Source organism: Vigna umbellata, chromosome 3 (assembly GCF_029865625.1).
Source record: "Vigna umbellata cultivar VRB3 chromosome 3, Vumbellata_1.0, whole genome shotgun sequence".
Lineage (NCBI taxonomy): Eukaryota > Viridiplantae > Streptophyta > Magnoliopsida > Fabales > Fabaceae > Vigna > Vigna umbellata.
Genome location: NC_142167.1, coordinates 8,502,001 through 8,525,331, shown reverse-complemented (window position 1 = coordinate 8,525,331; position 23,331 = coordinate 8,502,001). Strand labels below are relative to the sequence as shown.

General features: G+C 34.4%; 2 protein-coding genes and 1 pseudogene across 2 annotated transcripts; all 3 read right to left on the bottom strand.

The window, feature by feature from the left end:
- Positions 1-2,254: 2,254 nt before the first annotated feature.
- LOC124819533 (NAC domain-containing protein 7-like) lies at positions 2,255-6,801 on the bottom strand. The gene is made up of 4 exons (XM_088109123.1): positions 6,245-6,801; positions 4,180-4,363; positions 3,827-4,102; positions 2,255-3,185 (listed from the first exon to the last, which is right to left on the bottom strand). The coding sequence occupies exons 2-4, from the start codon at positions 4,337-4,339 to the stop codon at positions 2,575-2,577; spliced, it is 1,047 nt and encodes a 348-aa protein (XP_087965249.1). The 5' UTR covers positions 4,340-4,363; positions 6,245-6,801; the 3' UTR covers positions 2,255-2,574.
- Positions 6,802-10,631: 3,830 nt separating this feature from the next.
- On the bottom strand, positions 10,632-19,974 carry LOC124819537 (pectinesterase pseudogene; annotated as a pseudogene).
- Positions 19,975-20,984: 1,010 nt separating this feature from the next.
- Positions 20,985-22,912, bottom strand: LOC124819536 (pectinesterase-like). Its single transcript, XM_047291082.2, has 2 exons — positions 21,923-22,912; positions 20,985-21,823 (listed from the first exon to the last, which is right to left on the bottom strand). The coding sequence occupies exons 1-2, from the start codon at positions 22,827-22,829 to the stop codon at positions 21,129-21,131; spliced, it is 1,602 nt and encodes a 533-aa protein (XP_047147038.2). The 5' UTR covers positions 22,830-22,912; the 3' UTR covers positions 20,985-21,128.
- Positions 22,913-23,331: the final 419 nt, after the last annotated feature.

Sequence of the window (23,331 nt, the reverse complement as noted above, 5' to 3'; positions counted from 1 at the left end):
TGATCACCTTTGTTATATTTTATTCTTTGTTTTGTTTACCAACCTAGTCATGCTCCTTCTCAGAGTAATATACAACAAGAAAGGGAATGTTGTCATTCATCTATATGATTGAATTCTCTTTTCAGACCAAGAATATGGTTGTCTTGTTGTCAAAGTTGGTATCTTTTTCAGTTGACAGGAACAGTTACTTCTGTGTATCTTAGTCAACTTATATAAACTTTTATTTAGTTAATCCTGTTATGCCTCACAATGCTATGTTACATTCCATGTCAAATATTCACAATGATTTGATCCTTATATATATATATATATATATATATATATATATATATATATATATATATATATATATATATATATATATATATATATATATATATATATAATATGATGATGATGGCTCTAATAATTTGTTTACACGATTAGGTGGTAGATGAAATAACTAGAGAACTAAGTTGTAGTTTGAAGATTAGAAAATGTGTGGTTGATGTTTTGCTTGCCTTCTAAACCTCCAAGAGATTTTATATAAAGCATATGATTACAAAACTTGTCTGTATATATTGCGAGACTTGGCAGCAAAGCATGTGTTACCATTACTGGTACTGGGCCAAAAGTCATATTGAAAACAAATTTTATTATTCTTACTAACACAACAGTTTTACACCAACTTCAATTATTTCATTATTGGTAATTTTTTTAAATAATTATCCTGTAAATTTTTAGTACATTCAACTATCGCATTGTCTGTATAAATATTTCCCTTTGATCTACTAGAAAGTAAGTTTTAGCTTAACACATTACCAAATTGATTTCTTAATATAATATCAAAATCTATTAATCTATTTCAATAATGTTTGTTACTGATCATGTCATTTTTTTATTGAATTATCTATAAATATTTATTCACATATACTATATGTATATTAGTAAATATAATTTTAACTAAATGTGAAGTGGTTCTCTGATATTATTTATAAAATCCATTCAATTTTACGCTCTTTCTATCTTTTCATATTTATTAAAATATTAAAGATTGGTACATATGTATATAACTTGTGGTGAAAAAATATCTTTGTTAATTCATAACTATAATTCTTTTACACCCTACACTTTTCTATATTTAACTTGTTTTTTTTTATCACATGGGTTATCTTATTATTTAATTTATCGTTCTTCCCTTTAAATGGGTCTTATAATAAGATGTATTAAAAAAATGTGTTTATATGGTTCCATAACCTTTTGTCTTAGTGTTGCTTGATACTCGACCAACAAATGTAACTAATAATTATACCTTTTCTTTTATCTTTGCTGCCAAGGAAAGGAAACACGCAGTACAAGGATGTGACCACATGCTCAGGTGAATATAAATAATTAATAATTCAGTGAAATATTTCGTATTTAAATATCTATCAGAAATTGTGTTATATTTGTTGTCTGTTAACGGCCAAATTATGCATCTTTCTTGTGATTTGTGGCTAAACTTCATTTTTTATCTATTATTTTCAAAGTTTTAATTGATGTAAAAAATATAAAATTGAAATCAGTTCTTGATTAATGTAAAAAGTATATATATATCATAATCGGTTTCCACTTTAACGTAAATAAATACACCCTAAAATAACACTTTTTTGTGTATAGAAATTGGACATACTACATTGATTTAGTTTATAATTGTTGCGAATAGGTCATTTTTTTACAACAATTTTGATTAATAATTGATATAAAACGCCACCTTTTAATAATAATTGTTTGATTTATTGTAGATATCTATTTATACAAGGGAAAATTTTGTACTTGGCTAAATAAACTTAAGAAATATAATTTCTTTTTTTCAGATAAAATCAATTTGAAATTTTCCTTTAAATCAATTCTAAAATAGAAAGTATACTATGAAATGATAAGCTATGGGTAGAGGTAGGCATGGTAATTCTCCAAAAATTATGTTATTATATTACAAGAATGATGAAATCAAAATTCACTCTAGCTATATGAAGTAAGTACTCTAAATTAAAAAAAAATGTCAATAAATCCTAAAATAAAAAAGTAAAAAATTATAGAAAATTGTCGCTTTGAACTAGGTTTCAATACACCCCATTAAATAATAGAAACATTTATTCCTTATTAGAGACAAGGACAAAATAAAATACAAATAAAGAAGGTAAATAATCAATAAGTCGTTAATTAAAATTTAAAATAATATTACCAACATAAAAAAAGATAAAGAATATTCATTTATTCTATAACTATTTGATTTGACTTTAAAATACAAACATAACATCATCTTATATGGCTAGAGCCAACCACACAATAACTACAAATTCTGCAAAGCTTATCTCTCATAGGAAATATGATCATATATTCTACAGATTATTTTTCTATTCCAATAAATTTCAACTTGCTGCTAGCAAGAGGTGAAGCCAAGGAGTTCACATGCACTAGCTTTAATGTCATGTATTTCATTTCTCTTATTATGTACAAGAAATTGTAAGTTTTCTTTTTTTTTTTTTGGATTTTCTGATATTAACTAATAGTACCCTATTAATAGTATAAACTCAAAATCAATTGAAGCAGGCACTATTTCCACATGTCAATTGGACAGCTTGAGTTTGAAGTTGAGGCATTTTCAGGCATCATTTCCTCCTTGTCCATGTCTCCCAACTGTTCAATGTTGCTATTGTTCTTCACATGAAACATGTTGTTGTTGGTGCCTGTGTTTGAGAAACTGTTCTCTTTGGGTGCATCTTCCTGACTGAGTTGTGAAGCAACATACTTGTCAAGAGCTCTCCAATCAGCCACTTGTTCATTGGCATTGTTTCCAAACACTGCCTGAAAATTTTGTTGCTGAGCAGAGTGTTGAACTTGCTGCATGATTGAGTGTTGAACTTGGTGCATGACATGGTTTTGTTCTACTACAGCATATGGTGAGATTGAGTTGGAGGCAGATTGAAGCAGTTTTTGGTTCTCCAATGGAAGCTGGAGAGGCAAATGGTATGGCAAATCTAGCTCTTTCTTGCATGGATATGGAAATTGGTAGGGCAAATTATTAGGTTGAGAGCTTTGCTTTGGTGAATCCATGTCTTGCATGAAAGAGACTTGCTCATCATACCAACAGGGAGAATCATGCTCACTCAGTTTACGCATGGTTGTTAGTCTCTTTTTGAATACTCTACACACAACCCATCCTTCTTCCTGCTTTAAACCATATCACATTTCTTTTTTTTCAATTCAATGATCAATCGTTGTACTCAAAAACAGACAAAAACGGTTGAAACTACATTAACCACGCATAAGACTCCAAAAAAACAAGAAAAAGTTATGGCTTAAGAGTTACAAAAGCTAACACAGTATCAGAATAATTGCACTTACTTCCATAAATCCACATACTTAAGTGCTTTTGGAAATGTGATTTCAGTGACTTTTTTTTGAAGTTTATGAATGTTTTTGGATATGAAGTTAGAAAAGTTGAGTCTGTTATTAGAGAAAGAAAACTTTGTATTCTCAGTAGAGAAACTCTTGAAAGCACTTCTATTTTGAATCCAATCACACCCCATATGTTTATCATAAAGTTTTCTACACATATATTCCAGTTAAAGAAATCTTAAAAGAAATAAGCATGACATACAGACATCATACATGAGCACTCAACATGTGCAATCAAGTGCAATAGTTTTGTCTGATACATGCACCAACTACATATATAAAAAATAAACTGAAAAATGAAAATAAAAAAAGCAATGCATGATTAAGTTTTATTGAACAAAACTAAATCATGAGAAGAATAGCTTCTTTCTCTGCAGTCATATATGAATGTAATAATTTCTGAAACTTGCCTGTGGTGTGCCATTTTCATCTGTTTCAAGTCGATACTCGTGCATGATCCAATCTGATTTTTGTCCATTGGGTGCTCGACCTTTGTAAAAGACTAGGGTTTTCCTCATTCCTATCAAGTCATGCTTTGAATAGATAGCTTTGTCTCTTCCAGTTGCCTTCCAAAACCCTGCTGCAGTTGCTCTATTTGTGCGAGTTCCTGTTGGATACTTCTTATCTTTATGGCTAAAGAAATACCATTCATTCTGCTCTTCTGTTCCTATTCTGCAAAGCTCTTCATAATTTCAAAACACCAAAATATCAGTGACTTTCTTGTTAAGTTTTAATTCTACAATCCAATTTTACTGTTACCTTGAAGATCCCATGGCTCAATTTTATATAAGTCAACATCTTTTATGACATCTAGGTCAATCCTTCTTGAGGTAACTTTCTTCCTCAGATAGTAGTCAACAAGTTCCTCATCAGTGGGGTGGAACCTAAAACCCGGGGGAACATGAGAAAAACTATTCATATTCTCCCTCTTTCACTTTGATCCCTGCATGAACACAATACATATATTTTAGAATAATTTAAATGTAAGTATAAGTTTCAAGTTTCATATGTAATAGAAAAGATCTGTATATCCAATCACTCTAGATTTTGGGTTAAAAGTAAGCCAATCTTCTATATGCATTGTATATATATATGTGTGTGTGTGTATGCTTGGCTTTCAATGCACATTTTCTACAAGTTGATTATAAATATAGTACCATAAAAACAATAGAACAATTGGCACAAGAGAAAATTGTATATGTTTCTGAAAAGCCAACACAATTGATCATGCAGATATATAGTGTGCTACTATCTTTAAACATAAGCTTGTGTTGTTCTAAGTAAATAAATCTAACAAAGGGTAAGAAATGCATGCAGAAGGTTTAAAACCTCTAAGTCCAATCATTAATAAAATTTATCAATATTAGACACTGAAGGTAATAATCACCTCTACTTAAGAACTAATGCATATGAATAATAAGAGTGCACTGCAAATTGCTTATCAAAAGATAAAAACTAAAAAAGAGTGCACTCCGAAGTTTCTCTTATTAATTTCTCAACGTGATCTTTGTCTAATAATGTTTTCTTTCTGATACAGTTTTGTAGGATCCATAATCAGAAGTCAGAATCAGTTAAAAATTGCTTTCAATATTTTAACATAACATCTACTTATAAATTTTATGCAGATCTAGATTCTGCTAGCAGCTTAATGACAGATAAATGTTCAACATTAGGGTTTATTCCTTAGCTCGTTTCTGGAAGCATGCAGAGGATAATTTTTTAACCTAATTCACCATGAAGGAGGTGAGAATAAAATAAAATTCTTTCCATAATTTCGTTTAACTTTCTAACAAAAGGTTTTACTTTTTACACCTGCAATTGTCTTCTTTTCTTTTGAGGAATTATATTTATATATTACTTACTTTCATAAACAATTTTTACTTGCATCATAAAATAAATATTGCATTTTTATCTCATAAAATGTTCTTTTTTGTTTGAAAGCATATCTAAGGTTAGTAACAATAGTTAGAGATAACTAAGCTTAAATGTTTCAATATTTCCTTTGCATAAAATGTAAGTATATTTCCTCATATTTCTTGTATGCAATTACAATCTAGCTAGCTAGTTATGCAAAAGATTAGCCTAAAAAAATTAAATTATGCAACACAGATGAGGAACACCATAATTTTTAATCAGAGATGTCTCGGAATAATTAACATAAAAGAGTAGAAACAGAAAAATAGAATAATTGTTGGGTCTATAAAAAAAAATTCCCTAATTTACAAGGCGAGAGTAGGGAATAGCACTTTTCTCCATGCAGTATTTAATAAAGAATGTGAAAATGTTGGAACCGGTCGAGTTCAACAAAACATGTGATCCAAATTTGATTCTTGTTATAGAAATATATAGATACAGATAGATATAGATAGATGTAGAAAAAAGCATGGATGGCCATGATTATTATGCATGTGAAATGCCTACATAGTCAGCAGACATGCCTCAATAGACATGCACGATCCACTAAACAATAAGAGAACACACAAGTGATTGACACTCATTGTGATTCCCACTAATTCATAATCCATGCTCCCAAAGGATAAAGTTCATGAAACCCTCAAAGAAAATGGAGATTCAAAACGCAAAAATGAATTAATCACAGTCTTTTCTTCAACCACAGACACCAAAAGTTCTAAATCTGCAAAACATGTATCTATTTGCAGCACAAACATGTAAGTATGTGCAGAGAAATAAAGCAATATACATAGGTATGTGCACCATACACAGTCTACAATTAAGAAGTAAAGTGAAAGAGAAAACAGAAACAGAAATCAGAAAGAGGGTGGTGTGAAAGATCTCAGATCAAGCAACAGATGAAAATATCTACCTTGATTTCTCTTGGAAGCAGCAGATCAAGTGGTGCAGTACAAAATCTTCCACCAAAGATGAGAGAGTTTCTCAGAAAATTGAATTGGCCTTTGACAGTGAATATATATGATGCAAGTTAAGCAAACTGATATATATAACACAGTAGATTTTGTATGCAGCAAGTTAGTAGTAAGAAGAAAAGGGTGAGAAAGAAAGAGGCAGAAGAAAGGTGAGGGTGAAGAGTGGAAGTAGAAAATGGTGAAGGAAAGAAAAAGCAAGTGATGAAGTGTATATATAGTTGTTGTTGTTGGATTATTGGATTGTTTGGATTGTTTTCTCTTAAAGAATAGGAAGTGTGAGATGAGATAGATCTCAATGTCAGAGAGAGCTGAATTGGTGGGAAAGCTTTGAGAGGAAAAATGGCAGACCAAGAAGAGAAGAGAAGAGAAGAAAGGAAAATAAAAGAGTCTCTGTGCTGCCACCTCTACCCGCAACCGATAGAGACACAACCAATTAACAAAGAGTGAAGAATGCAACAAAGGAAAACTCTCTCAAAAGGGTTTTTCTTTCTGTCTATTTATCAGGTTTCTGCACCAACAAGTTTCACTGTGTGTGAATTTGTCTCAGAGGCAAAATGCAAATGCTGAAGGAACAAGAGGAACTAATGCCTCAGACCAAATGCCAATTTAAACATAGCAATATTCAATTCATATAAACTTTTTACACCTTAATTTCTTGAGTGATGTCATATAAGTATATCTATCTATTAAACCATTCATTAACACTTATTATTTTCCCAATCTTTCTTTTTCTATTACATCATATCACATGCTTGTATTTGCACTTTTTTTCTTTTCCAAATGTTTTAGAGTTTAGTGTTACCAAACCTTTTTCCATTTTTTTTATGCAGAAAGAACCTTATGTGCAATATCATAAGCTTATTTTATAAATCAAATATTGCTTAAAAATTATTGAAGTTGAATTATTTTCATGTAAATATTTACCGAAGTTCTACACCTAGTAATATAAAAGAAAGAATATAAGAAAATTGTGATAAAAATGAGGAATTAATGAGTTGTCCCTATAATTTAATAAGTCTTTAGATATAAAGAAAGTTTGTATAATTATGTGTTTATTGGAGATAGGCTAGAAGAGATTATTTTCCTGATAGATATCTCAAACCTTATTTAATAAACTTCACTCTCAATTTTATAGTTTAAATAAATTTTACACCATGATATGTGGTAGTAAGCATTATTCCTCATTCTCCCATTAGCATTAAAGTTTTATCTTGTTAGTTCATACACTAACCTTTAAGTTTAATCTTTTACTTATATTACTTATTAAGGGAAACTATAACTTTAATAAAAAAACCAAAAAAAAAAAAATGCAATTTGACTTCCTCATTTTTACACTCACCTTAATGACTCCATTTATATTTCTTTCTTTATTTTCATCATTTTCAGTGATGAAGAAAAGAAAATCACACCTCAACTTTTACATAGAAAAACAGATTTTTTGCAAAAGTATATTTTTCTCTTGCATGTATAAGATTTAAGTTTCACTTTAGTAATGCATACCAATCTTTAACGTTGAAATAAAACAACCAAAAATACTTAAGACAGTGAGACTATTTTCTTACATTATTATCTTTTCTCCTTATTGTTTCTTATATTGCTATATCATGTGGTCCATATTCCATGTGCAATGAAAAAAAAAACATTTTAATCAGCTTGTCACAGTGTTGACGTAATGAAACAGCTTCCACAGTCTGAGGGAAAAAAAGTTAATTAATTCTCACACAAATGAGGCATGGTGGCCCCTCCTATGCTCCCACTGTGTTCATAGACCCTACCATTTCCACAATCTTCTTCAATTCTAAACTGTGATGACAGTGTTGTGATGATGATACTGAGAATGAGTGACTCTGAATCTCATGGAAAAGCTAGCTTCTGTTCATGTCTCTTTCTAATTAATTCTGCATAAGTGATGGTTGTTCGACATATAATTAGGTTAATGATACAACATTTGCACACCACATATATTTCGGACACCTAATTTTTCAAGGTGGTTCCTAGGCGGAATTAGAATGATGGTACCTGTATTAATGATTATCTTCAGAAAAGTGAAAATCTTAAACCCATAATTATTTAACTTGTAGTGAGACAAAAGTAATAGATGAATGCAATACTTTAAAGTTAGTAATTAACTGTACTCATACTTTCATATTGTAGCTGAGTACGTAATCCACATGTAATGTAACTCATAATTTCTTCTTATATATATTTCAATTGTTTGAAGGCTTTATAGAGTTTTTTTTTTTTTTTAAACTCAAATTTTTTTTTCATACATAGGTCTTTGTGTATTGTTTTAAAATATATTTAAAAAACTATTAGCTTCAATGTTTTAAAAAATTATGTATTTCATGTAAAAAAAATAGTCTTGACGTCATTGAAAGCCTTTATTTATTATTTTGTTATTATTATATAGGCTCTTTGCATTATGACCTTTACATCCGACCAAATCTCGTTAGCCTACTGCAGTTTAAGATTGTTTTTACATTATCAGTTTAATCAACAATCTTTATCCATGTGTTTTATTGTTCTCTGATTGATATATTTTGTTAGTATTGTGTATTAGTTGAGAGTTTTGTTTAGTCTTAAAAGATTGTTTTTTCTAAGTGTATGATTTTTTGAATACTTTTTATAAAAAGGTTAGAACATTCAAAATATTCTACTTCATAATTAACTCACCTTTTTTTATTTTAATTAGTAATTTGCTCTTCATATTTATACTTTTAATTTATTTTGATCTTATATCACTAGTGTAGAAAAAACCTTTAATGTTATGTCATGCATATAATGTTCGACCACAAAAAATCAACGTTAAAAATGATCGGTGACAGTTTCGTAAATAAAAAAAGCTTAATAGTCTCTTTTGCCCCAGTTATGCTCGATTGTGTCAATTAGGTCTCTTGTTTAAAAAAAAGTGTCTAGTTTGTTCTTAATTAGCAAATTTTGTGCTAATGTCGTCCCTTTTCGTTAAAAAGAAACAAACGGAGTTAATGGTCTGATGATATGGACAGTACATAGTGGTAAACGTGTCATTTTTATGTTGTCTCGTGTGGTGACGTGGTAAACAATTAGATGTTGAGGTGGATACTACACATTGGGTTATTGAAATTAGGGAAAAATTGAGTTAGGGCACAAGGCATTTTGATTTCTTCCAGAGAACAAAGTTCATCACCTACATTGCGAACACAGTACAGTGGTGGATGTTGTTGATCTTGTTTGTCTTCTTCTTCTTTCTGTTGTTGTTTAGGGTTTGGATTTGAGTGTTGTGTATTGACAGTAGTGTAGTTGTCTGGTTGGCGAAGTGGTTTGTGGTCAGTTGTTGTCTCATTTTGGCGTTGGGTTTGAACTGACAATGTCTTTGAATCAATGTTGTTCGTCTTGCTCATGGGGGAGCTCTCGTGGTGGTTCATTCAGAGGATTCGTTGGAAGCCAAATATGCCATTGTGGGGAGGTTACTATGTTGAGAGTGGCAAAATATCAGTGTGAAATGGATGATCTCTGTGGAGATAACCATCCTAATGGCCATTGCCAAATTCCTAGTAGTTCCTAATCTAAAGAAATCAATTATATGGGAAACCAAGGATGGAAAAATTTCTTCAATAACCATTTTCCTAATCCTTCCAATCAAGGATGGAGGCAAGCTCAATGAGCTTCTAGTAGTAGAAATTCGTATCAACTGTAAGACACGTGTGAAATGAATATACCTTTTTAAGTTATTATTATATTTTACGGTATTGCATGGTTGATTTTGGTGTGTTGTTGAACGAAGAAAATGTGATGGAAGTGATTAAGAAATTAATTTATTTTAGTTTTATTTAAATTCTCGAAATTACTTAAGGTATGGTTTATATGTTGATGTTTGTATTATGCTATCAACTACATGGCCTTGGTTATTTGAGAGTATGAGAAAGTCTTGGGCCGTGGTGGATCCTCCTTGGGCTGGACATGATTTTGCCCCACATCTTTTGGTTTGTTTTTCAATTATCGCAAAGGGCCGTTATGGTGTGAGAAGAGTGGGAGTGTGACGTGAGCTGTGAGAGGGTGCCTTTCGTTTTGCATGGATTAGGAAGAGGGGTTGTAGAGCGAAGGGCGTTCCTCTTTACTTTTCGATGATCATGGGTTAGTGATGTATGTGCTTTTATGTTGTTGGGAGAGGGTTTGTACGGATGCTTGCGTGAGTTTAGAAGTTTGAGAATGGTGCTGAGGATAGTGTTGATGAATCTTTTTTTTTTAATCTTTTCGATTTGTCATATTTTTCTATGTATATGCATTAGGTCCGAGAAGTTATTCAACCCTCCCAGCTGCGTCAACCTTAGAGTCTTGGGTTCACTCTCAAAGCAAAGAGAGTGGAAGTGTTGAGTTTTGGGTTCCTTTTCCTTCCATGGAAGAGAAGGGACGTGCTCCTTGTGATAAAATAGAAGAAGAAATAAAAGAATAGAAAGAGAGAGTTGTTTTGGAAGTAGGAAATTTTATAAAAAGCATGCCAGAGATATATGTATGTATGGGGGTTGAATTCAGTTAAACGAAGAGTTTTCCTTACATGCATTAAGATACTGGAGTTAGAAAAGAAAAGAAAAGAAAAAAATAATATGAAGAAGGTTAGAAACGTGAGGATTCTAGGGTTGGTTTTTAAGAGCGAGGGACCGCGTGGCTCCCACATTATGTTAATTGGAAGTAAGCCTTCCTTTAGGATTGTAGCTTTTGTTTTCTCTGTATTCAATTATAAAGTGAGTGAGGTGAGTAATGAAACTTTGGGCAGGGTAGGAAATTAATTTTCCTGGTCTGTTTTGTTAAGAGGGAAGCGTAGTTGGAAAGTCGGTCCCATGGAGCATGTAAGTGGGAATGAATGAATGGTTTTTTTTTTTATACATGCGAGGTACTGAAGAGTGGCGTGTTTCTTTATTATTTACTTAAGTTTTTTTTTTTTTTGTGGCTGAGGTAGTAGATTTGTGTATCTATTTTCTTTTATTCTTTTCTAGCTCGTGTGAGACACAATCAGTAAGCTTAATTAGCTTTTTGTCTGTTTTACTTGAAGTTGACTGTGTTATTTAATTGAATTAAATAAGTATATTGGTGTAGTAGAATCTTGATGAGTTAACGTTTATTTTTTTTGAGATTAAGTATTGAATAAATTGAGATTGTGTTGTGATTGGTGAGTTAATATATAGTATTGAGACTATGTATGAAATGTAATGAGAAAAGCGTTATAAATCTTATGATCGGTGAGCAACATATATTGTTCAAACTATGTATATTTTGATAATGGTGAGATAAATCTTATGATTTGTGGGGGAATGCATGATATTGAGAATGTGTATGGATTTCTGATGTGAATGTGAAACTATGTTATTTTCTTGTACTGTGATCGATCATTGATGAACTTTTCGTACTACGCTACATTAAGAATGTGATGAAGTCTCGTGTAGAGACAGAGATTTGAGTGTCACTTCCCTCTGCGCGGGGAGGTAGATGTCTCGCCCAAATGACTTCAGTTCGTGTTGAGTATAGTGCACTGGTGTGCGTAGTGTTAGTGTTTTTATGCATTAATTCTTCAGAAGTCGGGGAGATAGGTCGAAAGTTACGATAGAAGACGATTCGAATCGTCCTATTTTGCGAAACAAGTTATGACAACACAGTAGAAGGAAACGACATTGGGTCATGAATGGTGTGGTTGTGATGTTAATGCTGTGATGAACTATGTTTATGAATATATTATTATGTGTTTAAATAATTATTGAATATTGTATGTTGTGATATTTCTGGTTGTGATCTCCGCCTACGATGATCGTACTTGAATATCATAACATACAATATTCAATAATTATTTAAACACATAATAATATATTCATAAACATATTTCATCACACCATTAACATCACAACCACACCATTCATGACCCAATGTCGTAATAACCTGTTTCACAAAACAGGGAGATTCAAGTCGTCTTCCATCGCGACTTCCGACCTATCTCCCCGACTTCTCAAGAATTAACGCGTAAAAACATCACCACTACGCCACTGGTGCATTATACGCAACACGAGCCGAAGTCATTTGAGCGAGACGTCCACTTACCGACGTAGAGGGAAGTGACACTCGAATCTCTATCTCTACATGAGACTCCATCACATTCTTAGCGCAGTACGGAAAGCTCATCCATGACCGGTCACAATACAAGGAAATAACATAGTTTCATATTCACATCAAAAATCCATACACATTCTCAATATCATGAATTCCCACACAAATCATAGGATTTATCTCATAATGATCAAACTATACATCCTAGCTCGCCTCCAAGTTCTCCAGTAGAGAGAAATCGCATTTGGGTTCCCAAAGATGTTGAACCTCTTCTGCTTTAGGGTTAAATAAGTCAATTCTGCCATGTCAGCGAAAGTGATGCTCAAGTTTGCGCTCCAGCTTGCGTTAGTGAGGAAATGACACTCAAGCGCCCCTATGCAGTGGGCGTCTGGGCGCGACCCAGTCAAACTCAGAAGCTGGTGCATTGACACTCAAGCGCCCATGGAAAAAAGGCGCCTAGGCTAGCTTCAGCAGAATTCTGATTCTTCATTTTTGTTATTTTTCTTGCTTTCCTTGGGTTCAGTGTCTTCATTTGATGCATAGACTTCTTCCAACTACTTTAAGCACATAAGAACAAGGATTAAAGAACAAAATATCTCATTAAAGCTTAAGGTGCCACCACTTAACAAACTAAAAGAAAATTCGGACTTACAAGGCAATAAGCTTATAAAGAGTTGATATTTCGTCTTAATTCAACACTGAAATAATGGTAAACTATGCCACTTTCAACGTCCTCAGAAGGGCCAATGCATGAGCCAATCATAGATGAAAATGATGACATGGCTGAAGCGAAGGATGATCCTCTAACAAAGGACCAGTAGAATTGTACTGATATTTGAGAGTATTTGGCCTCCAATGCCATCTGCCGGTATATATCACATTAAATGATGGACTGAAGGTCATTGAGGGAGACAAGATGTTGAATATTTCCATCCTTCAACTATGGTGCATGTAAGATAGTCAATTTTGTCTTCCATATTAGTTATATTTAGATTCTTAGTTCCTAACAACTTAACTTTGTTGTTTTAGGTACATGAACACAATTATTGTGGACCAAGGTCGGTCTTCCATGTAAGGATTTGTTGAACCTCAGACCATTCAACTTTCTAATAACATAGTCGAGACCAAACAAAATTATTTGCAAACATGGATGACTGAGTCAAATAGAGACGTATACCTTATGCCATACATTAATGGGTATGGGTTGTTCAATGTAAAATTTCATTAAAGTTAACTTAATTAGTTTACTAACTATTTATGATTCATGATAGGTCTCATTGGCAATTAATGGTCATCATTCCCAAACAATGCAAAATTTTATGGTTTTGTTCGCTGCATAGGAGGATGAAAAATGACTTGAAAACATGCTTCAAGGTAAGTGTTTCTCTTTTTATGTTTCAAATTCATGTTGACTTTTAATTTTTATGATGGATATAGTTATATTAATATTATTACCTTGTGTTTTCAATGTAAACAGAGTTATGGGTAAACCCCGAGGTCAGTTAGTTCAAATCCTGTATCCAAAGGTTGTAAGTCATTTATAGTTCTTATTAATTTTGTATGTTATTGAATGATCTAAATAATTGACTATATAGTTTGTCATTTTAGTGTAACACTAGTACAGTTAAAGGAATAAACATCGGTTATTTTCGGCCATAGGCATCGGTTTAGAAACCGAGGCTTATGCAGGCGAGGTAAAAGGTCAATAGGATTCGCCTCGAATCTCTTTAACCGAAGCAGTATCTAGGATTCGACTCGGTTCTCTTAGAACAGAGGTAGTATCAGTTCTTCCACCATGGACCTTCCCTTCACAAGCCTTCCATCGAACAGGTTTTGCGCGAGGTGCCCTTCCCGTTGGGAGAGAACGGGATGAGGAGAAAGGGCAACAGAGGGAAGCACCAGTCACCAGCCACGTAAGGCCTCAAGTGGTGGCCGCGAATGCTAATGAACTTGTCCTAGACGATGTCGCTGGAGGTGAGGCGGTGGTAGAGATTGGAGAGGGCGATGTAGGGCTGTCGTTGAGGATCCTTTTGAGTAAGGGGATGTCTGAGGTGGTGACAACAACTGGAAAGCTCTTCCAGTTCAATACATTAGCGAACAACCCAGATGTTGTTCATCGAAAATCCGAAAACAGGGAGCCTTACCGTGTGTTCATCGAACAACCAGATGCTTTTTCATTTCACCAAAGGACAAAATCCCCCTTCAATCCCTTCATCGCCGACAAATAGCCCCAAGAAAAAAGAACATTCTTTTCACAATCTAGCTCCAAACCACTTCAATTCTTCAATAGAGCCTCACTCAGTACCTTACAGAGGTGAATCCCCCAAGACTAACCAAGAGTTGCAGCAAAAAACAAAACTTCAAGATCAAACAAAAAAATCAAAAGCTAACACCAAAAATACTTCCCCTCTCCAAAGCTTCAAACTTTTATCGATTCAGATCAAGTCCAGCCAAACCCTACCACATGCATCAATTAGAAAACAAAGGAGGGGGCGATGAAGGAGGAGTGGAGGAGGGAGGAGGGGTTGGCGGTGGTTGATGAGAAGAACATACCGGACCGACAACAACAACAACACCAATGGCGGATGAACATCAGCAACACCAGCGACGAAGACGACGGCGGCAGTGGTGCACTTGGTAGTGGCGACGACGGGGAGGCAAGGACCAGTGGCGACGATGAAGAACATTCTAAACCACGACGCCCATAGGTTCAGCCAGGGACGGTAGTGGGGCACCTGGAAGTGGGAACTGAGACGACGGGGGCGGTGGTGCAGTGGCGTGGCGGCGAAGCAAAGAGCAGTGGTGAACGGCGAGGCAGAGAGGTTTCGTGTAGAGACTTGGGAAGAAGAACAATGAAAGTGAATAAAGTTTTGAACTTTAACCCTCGAACCCAACTATAGCCATCTGTTATAAGAAAAAACGAGGCATAAACCCTAATGTAGGCATTAGTTACAATAAAACCGAAGCATAAATGTGATACGACTTCGTTTAATCTGCAATCGGTGCAATATTTCTCTACGAAAAAGCAAATGTCTGATCTGCAGTTTAAAATATTATTTTTGAAGTGGTCACCACAGTTTTCTGCCTCGGTCTTTTAATCAACCGAGGCAGTATACTCTTTTAGACAGCGGGTTTAGAAGAACCGATGCGTATAGTGTCTCTAAAATTACATTTCTGCCACCGCGTTTTTATACGTCTCGAGTTTTCAAAAAACCGAGGCGTAATATGCGATTTAAAAATCCTATTTTTTACTAGTGTAACAAGTAGCTAGATTCATGCGAATGTTGCTACTATGTCATATCTTATATTAAAACCATCATTTGAGCTGACATTACAAATGATTGGATTGAGGTAATGATGTTTACCTTCAATACATTACAAATCAAATTCATCTTTGAACATATTAAAACATAAAATTTTCTTCATTTTGCAAAGCTTCAAGAATACATCTCCTATTCCAGATGACACAATTAAAAAGATAAAACAAGAGTGGGCAGCTTATCTTCTGAAGAGATGGACTTAGGACCCATGCTCATGCCTTTAGGAAGACTTTTATTAATGTTGAACATTAATTTGCTTTAGTTTAAGTTTAAGTTTTGATTGTTTAAGTTTCAAATTATTTTTTAGATAGTTTATTATCTTGTTAACTTTAAACGCATAGAATATATTATATTATGATGTGGTAGAATAATTTTCTGTTTTTCAGGTGTTGTTTTTTATAAAAATAAATTATTTTTTTTAAAAAAAAAACACCTAGTAGATGTCGATTATGGTATATCTGACATCTATTGATGTCTGTCAATGCACTAGTAGGCGTCAAGTGGCTTCTAGTGACCACTCCAGTGTTTTTCACACTCGGCGCGAGCCAGGGCGCTCAACGCCCGTAGACGTCTGATCCCTTATATCATACATCTCATATGGCATCTGTTGTACGCAGATTCAACGTCTAATATGATGTTTGTGGGGGTAACGTCTGACGTCTATTGACGTCCCTTGTAGCAATTGACGTCCCATTGACGTCACCCAATATGACGTCCGGGAGGGATCATACGCCAAAAACTCAAAATAACAGATATTAAAAGGCTTTTTCTACATTAGTGTTTTTTATTTAATTGAGTATTTTTTTTGGAAAAAAACATTCAAAATTGAAATTAACACTAATTTAGTTTTCTAAATTTTAACACATGATATTTCTAAATAGTAAGTTTCTACTTTTGTAAAAAGACTCAATGCAATCAAAATTAAAATTAATAGAACTCTCAAGTGTCAAGTCTCAAAATCTAACTCTGATATATTAAAATTTGAGTGATCTATCTTAAAATATTTTTGGTTTTGACATGTGACATTTTCAAACTAAATAATTAATATTTTGACACAACATTTTCAAACGAGGTTAACGTAATAGAAAAAATAATAGAGTATTAATTGAATAAAAAAAATATAAAACCAAATTGAATCAAAGATTTAAATATAAAAATTAAACTACTAATTAAACTTTTAAATAAGGCCTATTTATGTTTTTATTTACTACAGTATATCAATAGTACTAATTTTCAAAATGGTTATTGGTTTTGTTTAACTTATCCAAATTTTATGGAAGACAAATCGTTTCTTCGATTAATTTCTTACATGTTTTTATTTTTAAGATCTATTTTAATTTAATTTTAAGTATTTTTTATTTGTTTAGATATTTTATATTACATTTAAATTTTACAACATAGATATTTTAATATTTGATACTAATTTAATTGTTAATATTTTCCTAAACAAATACAAATATTTTAATATTTACAAGTAATTTAAATATTTAATATGTATTTAATAAATATATACATTCTAATATTCTAAAATATTTAATTGTTATACAAATTATTATCTTATAAATAATATGACATGGAGGTCTTGTTGGGTCAAAGGTTAAGCGGGTCATGTCAAGAAGATTGAGTATAGTTAGTCGGATCAAGTCGAAGATCAAGCCGAGTTTGACCGTTCGAAATTGATCTGAGTTGGTTTTGGTTGATGGTTGATGGTCGATCAGGTCGGTCCAATCCAAAGGGCGTGTTGAGTTGACATAGGCTGAAAGGTCAAACGAAGTTGATTTGCATCAAAACTCGAACAAATTCAAATTCAATCTTAACTAAAAGTCTAGCTTAGTGAATCAAACCTAGATTGACATAAATTAGTCAAGGTACACGTGAAGCCGAGTCGGCTCAACACATGTTTAATAAATTTAATATCTAAGTATATTAAATTGATCTAATTGAATTGAATTTAATTAATAATGGGGATTAAATCTAGATTTAATCCAATTTAAATTGAATTTTTTTAAAAATAAAAATTTAGTTGATGTAATTATTATGGATATGGATTAGTTAATAAGGATATATATTATAGATTCAATCAATTTTATTAGATCGATCTAAACTGATTTTTGAAAAATCCAATTCATATCTTCCCTTATTCATCAATTTGGACAGATTGAGAACAAAATCTACCAGAGAATACCTAGTACGTAATAGATGTTTTTGTACCCGAGACCGAAGGATGTTTTCAAGAATAGTTAGTGTTTTGGTGTGAAATTTTGTGAAAATTCATGGTTATTCAACAATATTTGTATTCTGATACACAAATACAAAATAACCAAAATTATGTATTTTGATAACCATTTCTTTGACATGCTTTTAATGACATTTTACTTAATTTTCATCTTTAAGAACTAAAACACATATAACCGATGTTATAATTTCAATGCAATTAAATACATAGAACTTACACCGAAGATGCACAGAGCATCAAACAGCTTGTTATCAATAATTTTCATTCTGCTGGTTGTTTATATGAGTAATCAATTTGATTAAACGCTTACGTAACAAGTTTGTATCATAACAAATTATAAAAAGAACATAAATAAAATCGTACACTCTCTTAAAATCATGGGATAAATGGAATGCCTGTGCCTGGTAACCATGATCTTCCACCAATGAAATTTTCAACTGTGAATTTTGAAGCTTCGGTTGAACTTGTTATGGAATGGAAGCCACGCCATTTCACTCTATCTCTTGTGGAAGCCCTAGGACCAAGGTTCTTGAACTCTCCATAGTACAAAGTCTGAAGGGCAAAGTCGTCTTTCCACTCCAACCACCCTGCAGGGTCAATCAATCGATCAAGGTAAGTTTGCAAGAACACTGTCCTGGAATACTCCCTCCATGGCCTTCCCAAGAATGTTTTGAAGGAACTCAGCTCTGGGGCTAGGTCTTCTGCAGCCATAACACGTGAATTCTCAATGCAAATCCCAGTGTTCTGGTTTGGATCTGTTCTACCTTGTGCTGTTATGACGTTTTTCTGTTTTTGCATTGGCCTTCTTGCATAAATGTTGCAGGATTGGAAGACCACAGCAGCGTTGCCAAAGATGAAATCGACGGTGCCATAGATGTAGCAATCTCTGTAGAACTGTCTCTGTGAGTGCACATACAGAGTGTCTTGGTAGCCCTCAAAGCCACACCGATAGAACACCGAGAGGTCACCACCACAACGCACCGCCACCGCTTGATGCTTCTCTGCTCCTGCAGTGTTGCGAAATGTGATGCCACGTCCAATGAATCCATCTCCTCTAACCGCTGTAAAAATTACAACTTTAATCATCATTCTCTCTTTTAATTACTGGGTATATATATATATTGTTCTTAAACAAAACAAATTTCTTACCAACGGTTGCCGAATCAAAAGTGGTCCAACCTCCTCCAACACTTCGGCTACCAGAAATGATGGTGAGTTTCATACCATCACCATACAGCATAACATTCTTCATGGAACTCTCAATCTCAATGTTTTCATTGTAAACCCCACGTTTCACATATATCGCAAACCTCTTTTGGCTCATCTTGGGGACTACTTTCAAAGCTTCTTTGATGGTCTCGAAGTTCCCGGAACCATCTTTAGCCACCACAACATCTGGTGTCAACGATGGTGGCGACGACTCCAGAAGCTTCCTATCATGGGGAGATAACCATCTGGGGAAGCCATTTTTGTGAGTCTTTGGAGGAATGAAGGAAGAAGCGTTGTTAAGAGCCAAAAAGTCACTTATGATCTCTGAGATGTTCTTGTTGGGAATGAGGGGTAGAACGTTGTCGATAACTCGAAGCTCGTGGAACCCTGTCTGGCATGTGTCAATGTTGGTTAGGGCTGTGCTGAGCCATGTTTGGAGATCATAGCTTGTGCTTTGTTTGGTAGGGTTAAGTGCTTGGTTGAGAAGGTTGATGGTGTCTTGGTAGAGGGTTACGCAGTTTGACCATGCTGTTTTTTCTTGCTTGCTTCTGCATTTGGTTCCCAACCACGTGATCTGAATCTGGGCTTCCACCGATTGCTGCATTGCAATTCTGAGGATGAGGTTCTTGAACTGAAATGCAGTTTTTGGGATACCGTCTTGATGAGGGTCGTGATTTATGAAGGAAAAATAATGCTTGCATGTTTGAGGATGTGGGGTTTTGTTGCACCAAAAATCAATGGCGTTAGGGAAAATATTGCTGGAAGGGGCCGTGGAAGACAGAGAAAACAAGGATATGAAGACAGTGATGATTAAGGTAAGGCTTTTCGCCATTGTTGCTGAGTTTTCTCTTAGCTAGGTAAATAATGGCATAATTAATGTTTGTGACACTGTTAATTAGGGTTCTTATGTAAAGGTATAAATAGTTTAAAAGTTGCTCAAAAATCAACAGCAATTCGGTGTTTGATGCCGGCAAGGTTAATTTGTAGATGTATGAAAGTGATGGTTTAACATCCATAATTAAAGAAAAATAAAATTTGGTTAAACATTACATATACATTATGAGAATGAAGATTATATATATACTTATAAAACCCACACTGGAAAATCTTTCAAACACAATGTATTCTGACTCACTTTTCAAAACCAGTAAAACATATCTGTAAAATGTCTAACCATTATATCAACGGGGTAATTTTTGAAAGAATATGATAGATATATGCACACAGCGTTTCCAATTAAATTAGTTATGTTTTTGACCTCATGAAGAACGTTGAAGGCTGTGGTTAATGCAATGTTTAAACGGATTTTGACTGATATATAACTTCATTTTAAGCATATTTCTTGGGAATGCCAAAGGGCAGTCACATACCTCTATGGTTGACTATAGGTTTATCAATTAATTCAAACATTATTTAAAAATGGGTATTTTTACATAATAGTCTTTTTAATTATTGTACTTCCTATAGTATTTTTATTTTTCACAATCAAAATTTATATACATTTTACATTTTTTTCTTACACTTTTGACATAATCAAACATCTTAGCAGAAGAATATGAATTGTAGCGCTCCATCTATGCTTATTATGTAAAAATATTATCTAAAGGTGAAAAAAACTTTTGAATATTTTATGTTCACGAATGTCTTGTTTAAAACGACAATTCTTGTATTTATGAGTTTCTTTTTGTTATTTAGTTAATGTACTTATTTAAACTTGTTTTAGTATATATTTGTTTAAGATCAAGTGGTATAGTCTACTCCTAAGAAAAAAATAGTAATTTCCTATATTTTTCTAATGAAACAACATTTGTTAAGGGGAAAAATGAGACAAAATTAAAATAAAAAATAAAAAATAGTAAATGTTTCCAAACGATAAATGAATAACAATAATAAATAACAGTATAAACAGCGTACGAAAGAATATCAACAATATGCGTTTTTACACAAACTACAACATGTGAAAACTTAGTTTGAACTAGCAAAGGCTCAAAGCCCAGAGGTAAATGGCACAGTTGTGGAGCCCAACCATGTTGGGCCTGCAAGGAGGCGTGTGACGGTAAATTGAGACGCTTCAGCAGGGCTTGTGATCGCATGAAACCCGGGCCATTTCACTCTATTGGTTGTAGATGCACCGGGCCCATAGTTTTGATATTCACCATAATAAAGTGTGTCTTGGGCAAAATTAGAATCACCCCATGGGGACCAGCCCAATGGGCTCACCAAGGTGTCCATGAAAGTTTTCATGACCACAACTCTGGAGTATTGTTGCCAAGGCCTACCCAAGAAGGTGTTGTATTTGTCAACAACGGGCCTGAGGTCTGGGGCAGCCCGAATTTGAGAATTGTGGATTGAAATCCCAGTGTTCTGAAACGGGTCACCTCGGCCTTGGGCCGTGATCATGTTGGCTTGGCCCTCTAAGGGTTTTCTGGCGTAAATGTAACAGTTTTGCAACACCACTGCTGCATTGCCAAATATGAAGTCAACGGTGCCGTAGATGTAGCATTGCCTGTAAAATTGGCGCTGCGCATGGGCCATGAGCGTGTCTTGGAAGCCCACGATGGCGCACCGGTAGAAGACGGAGAGATCGGAGGCTGACCGGAGCGCCACCGCTTGACCCTTTTGAGCTCCGGCGGTGTTTTGGAAGGTGATGTCCCTTGCGATGAAGTGGAGACCATCTATGCCTGAAATTCAGTAATGCAAGAGTAAAGTTAGGATTTTTCATCTATGAACAACGTAAAAGGAATAGTAAGAAGAAAAAGAAAAGATGAAAAATCACTCACCAGCAGTTGCAGAGCTATAAGTGGTGTAACCCTGTTGAACACTTCTGCTACTCGTGATTACAGTGTTTCTGATTCCATCACCAACCAGCATGATGTTGTCATTGTGCACAGCAACCTCGATATTCTCCTTATAAACCCCTTTCTTCACATGTATCACAAACCTCGTCTTCACCTTCCTGTTTGCCGCAGAATTGAGAGCATCTTGCACGGTTCTGAAATCCCCAGAACCATCTTTTGCCACCACTGCCTGAGCCTTTATCGTTCTGGACTGCAACAGTTTCCTCTCCGGCTTTGAAAACCAGCTTGGAAACGCTTCTTCGTGAGCCATTTCCGTGTGATGATCGTGTTTCATGAAGTCCATGTTGATGGCCAAGCTGTTCCTTATCATCTCAGTCACATTGTTGTTGTTCTTGTTGGAATCTTCGACACCAAGTTCGATTTTTCCATCTTGACACGTTTGAATGTTAGTCAGGGCGGTGCTGAGCCATGTCTGTGCATCAACCGAGGAGCAGTTCTGGTTCCCGTGGAAGCACTCGAGGGTGCGATTGAGGTGGAAGATGGTTTTTCCATAGAGCTTCACGCAATCACCGTGCACGGTTCTGTGGTTCTTTGTTGGCATGCTGGTTTGGTCAGAGTGAAGTGCTTCTTTCTGCATGATGAGAGCCTGGTTTAGGGCATGTTCAACGAGCATTCCTCGGAAGATAGTTCTGTGCTTGATCAATGTGAAACGGTGGCTCTTCGTTTGAGTGGTGGTGATGTAGTGTTTGCATGGCACAGGGTGTGGAGTTAGGTTGCACCACCAATCTATGTTGCTGGATGAAGCTGGTGTTGTTCTTGATGAGGCTAATGAGAAGATTGAAAACATGAATAGGAGTGTGATGCTTATTTTTGCAATAAGGGTTTCCATTTCTGGTGGAGATTGAAGAAATTAACAATGAGAGTTGTATGTATGAGAATTGTAGTACTTTCACAAAAGATAATGTTTGATATGTTTTTTGGTTTGTAATGGTTCTGGTGATGAGATTGTGTTGGATATATATATCTCCATGGTGGATGTGGAGTGTGGAAGGGGTAAACGTGTGAGCTGAATGGAAGAACGAAATGCAGTTGCAAGAAAGAATGAAAGGATCATAACATTATTTTTCAATTGCTTGAATATCAGTGCAAGTGAATTAGGGTTTGCTCAAGTGTAACTGTGTTTGCAAGAAAAACAAGTGTCTTGTGATCTTGACAGAGAGATATCTCTCCGAAGCTTACTTGTTAATGTTCTGGTGACGGCTGTGACAACAGAAGCACAACATTAAACTTTAATTTTTGAGGATAATATGGTTGATTTGGTCTGAAGTTGTATGCTATGGTTTCACATGCATGTACGATGTGGCAAAAGAAAAATTGAATATATTATCCTA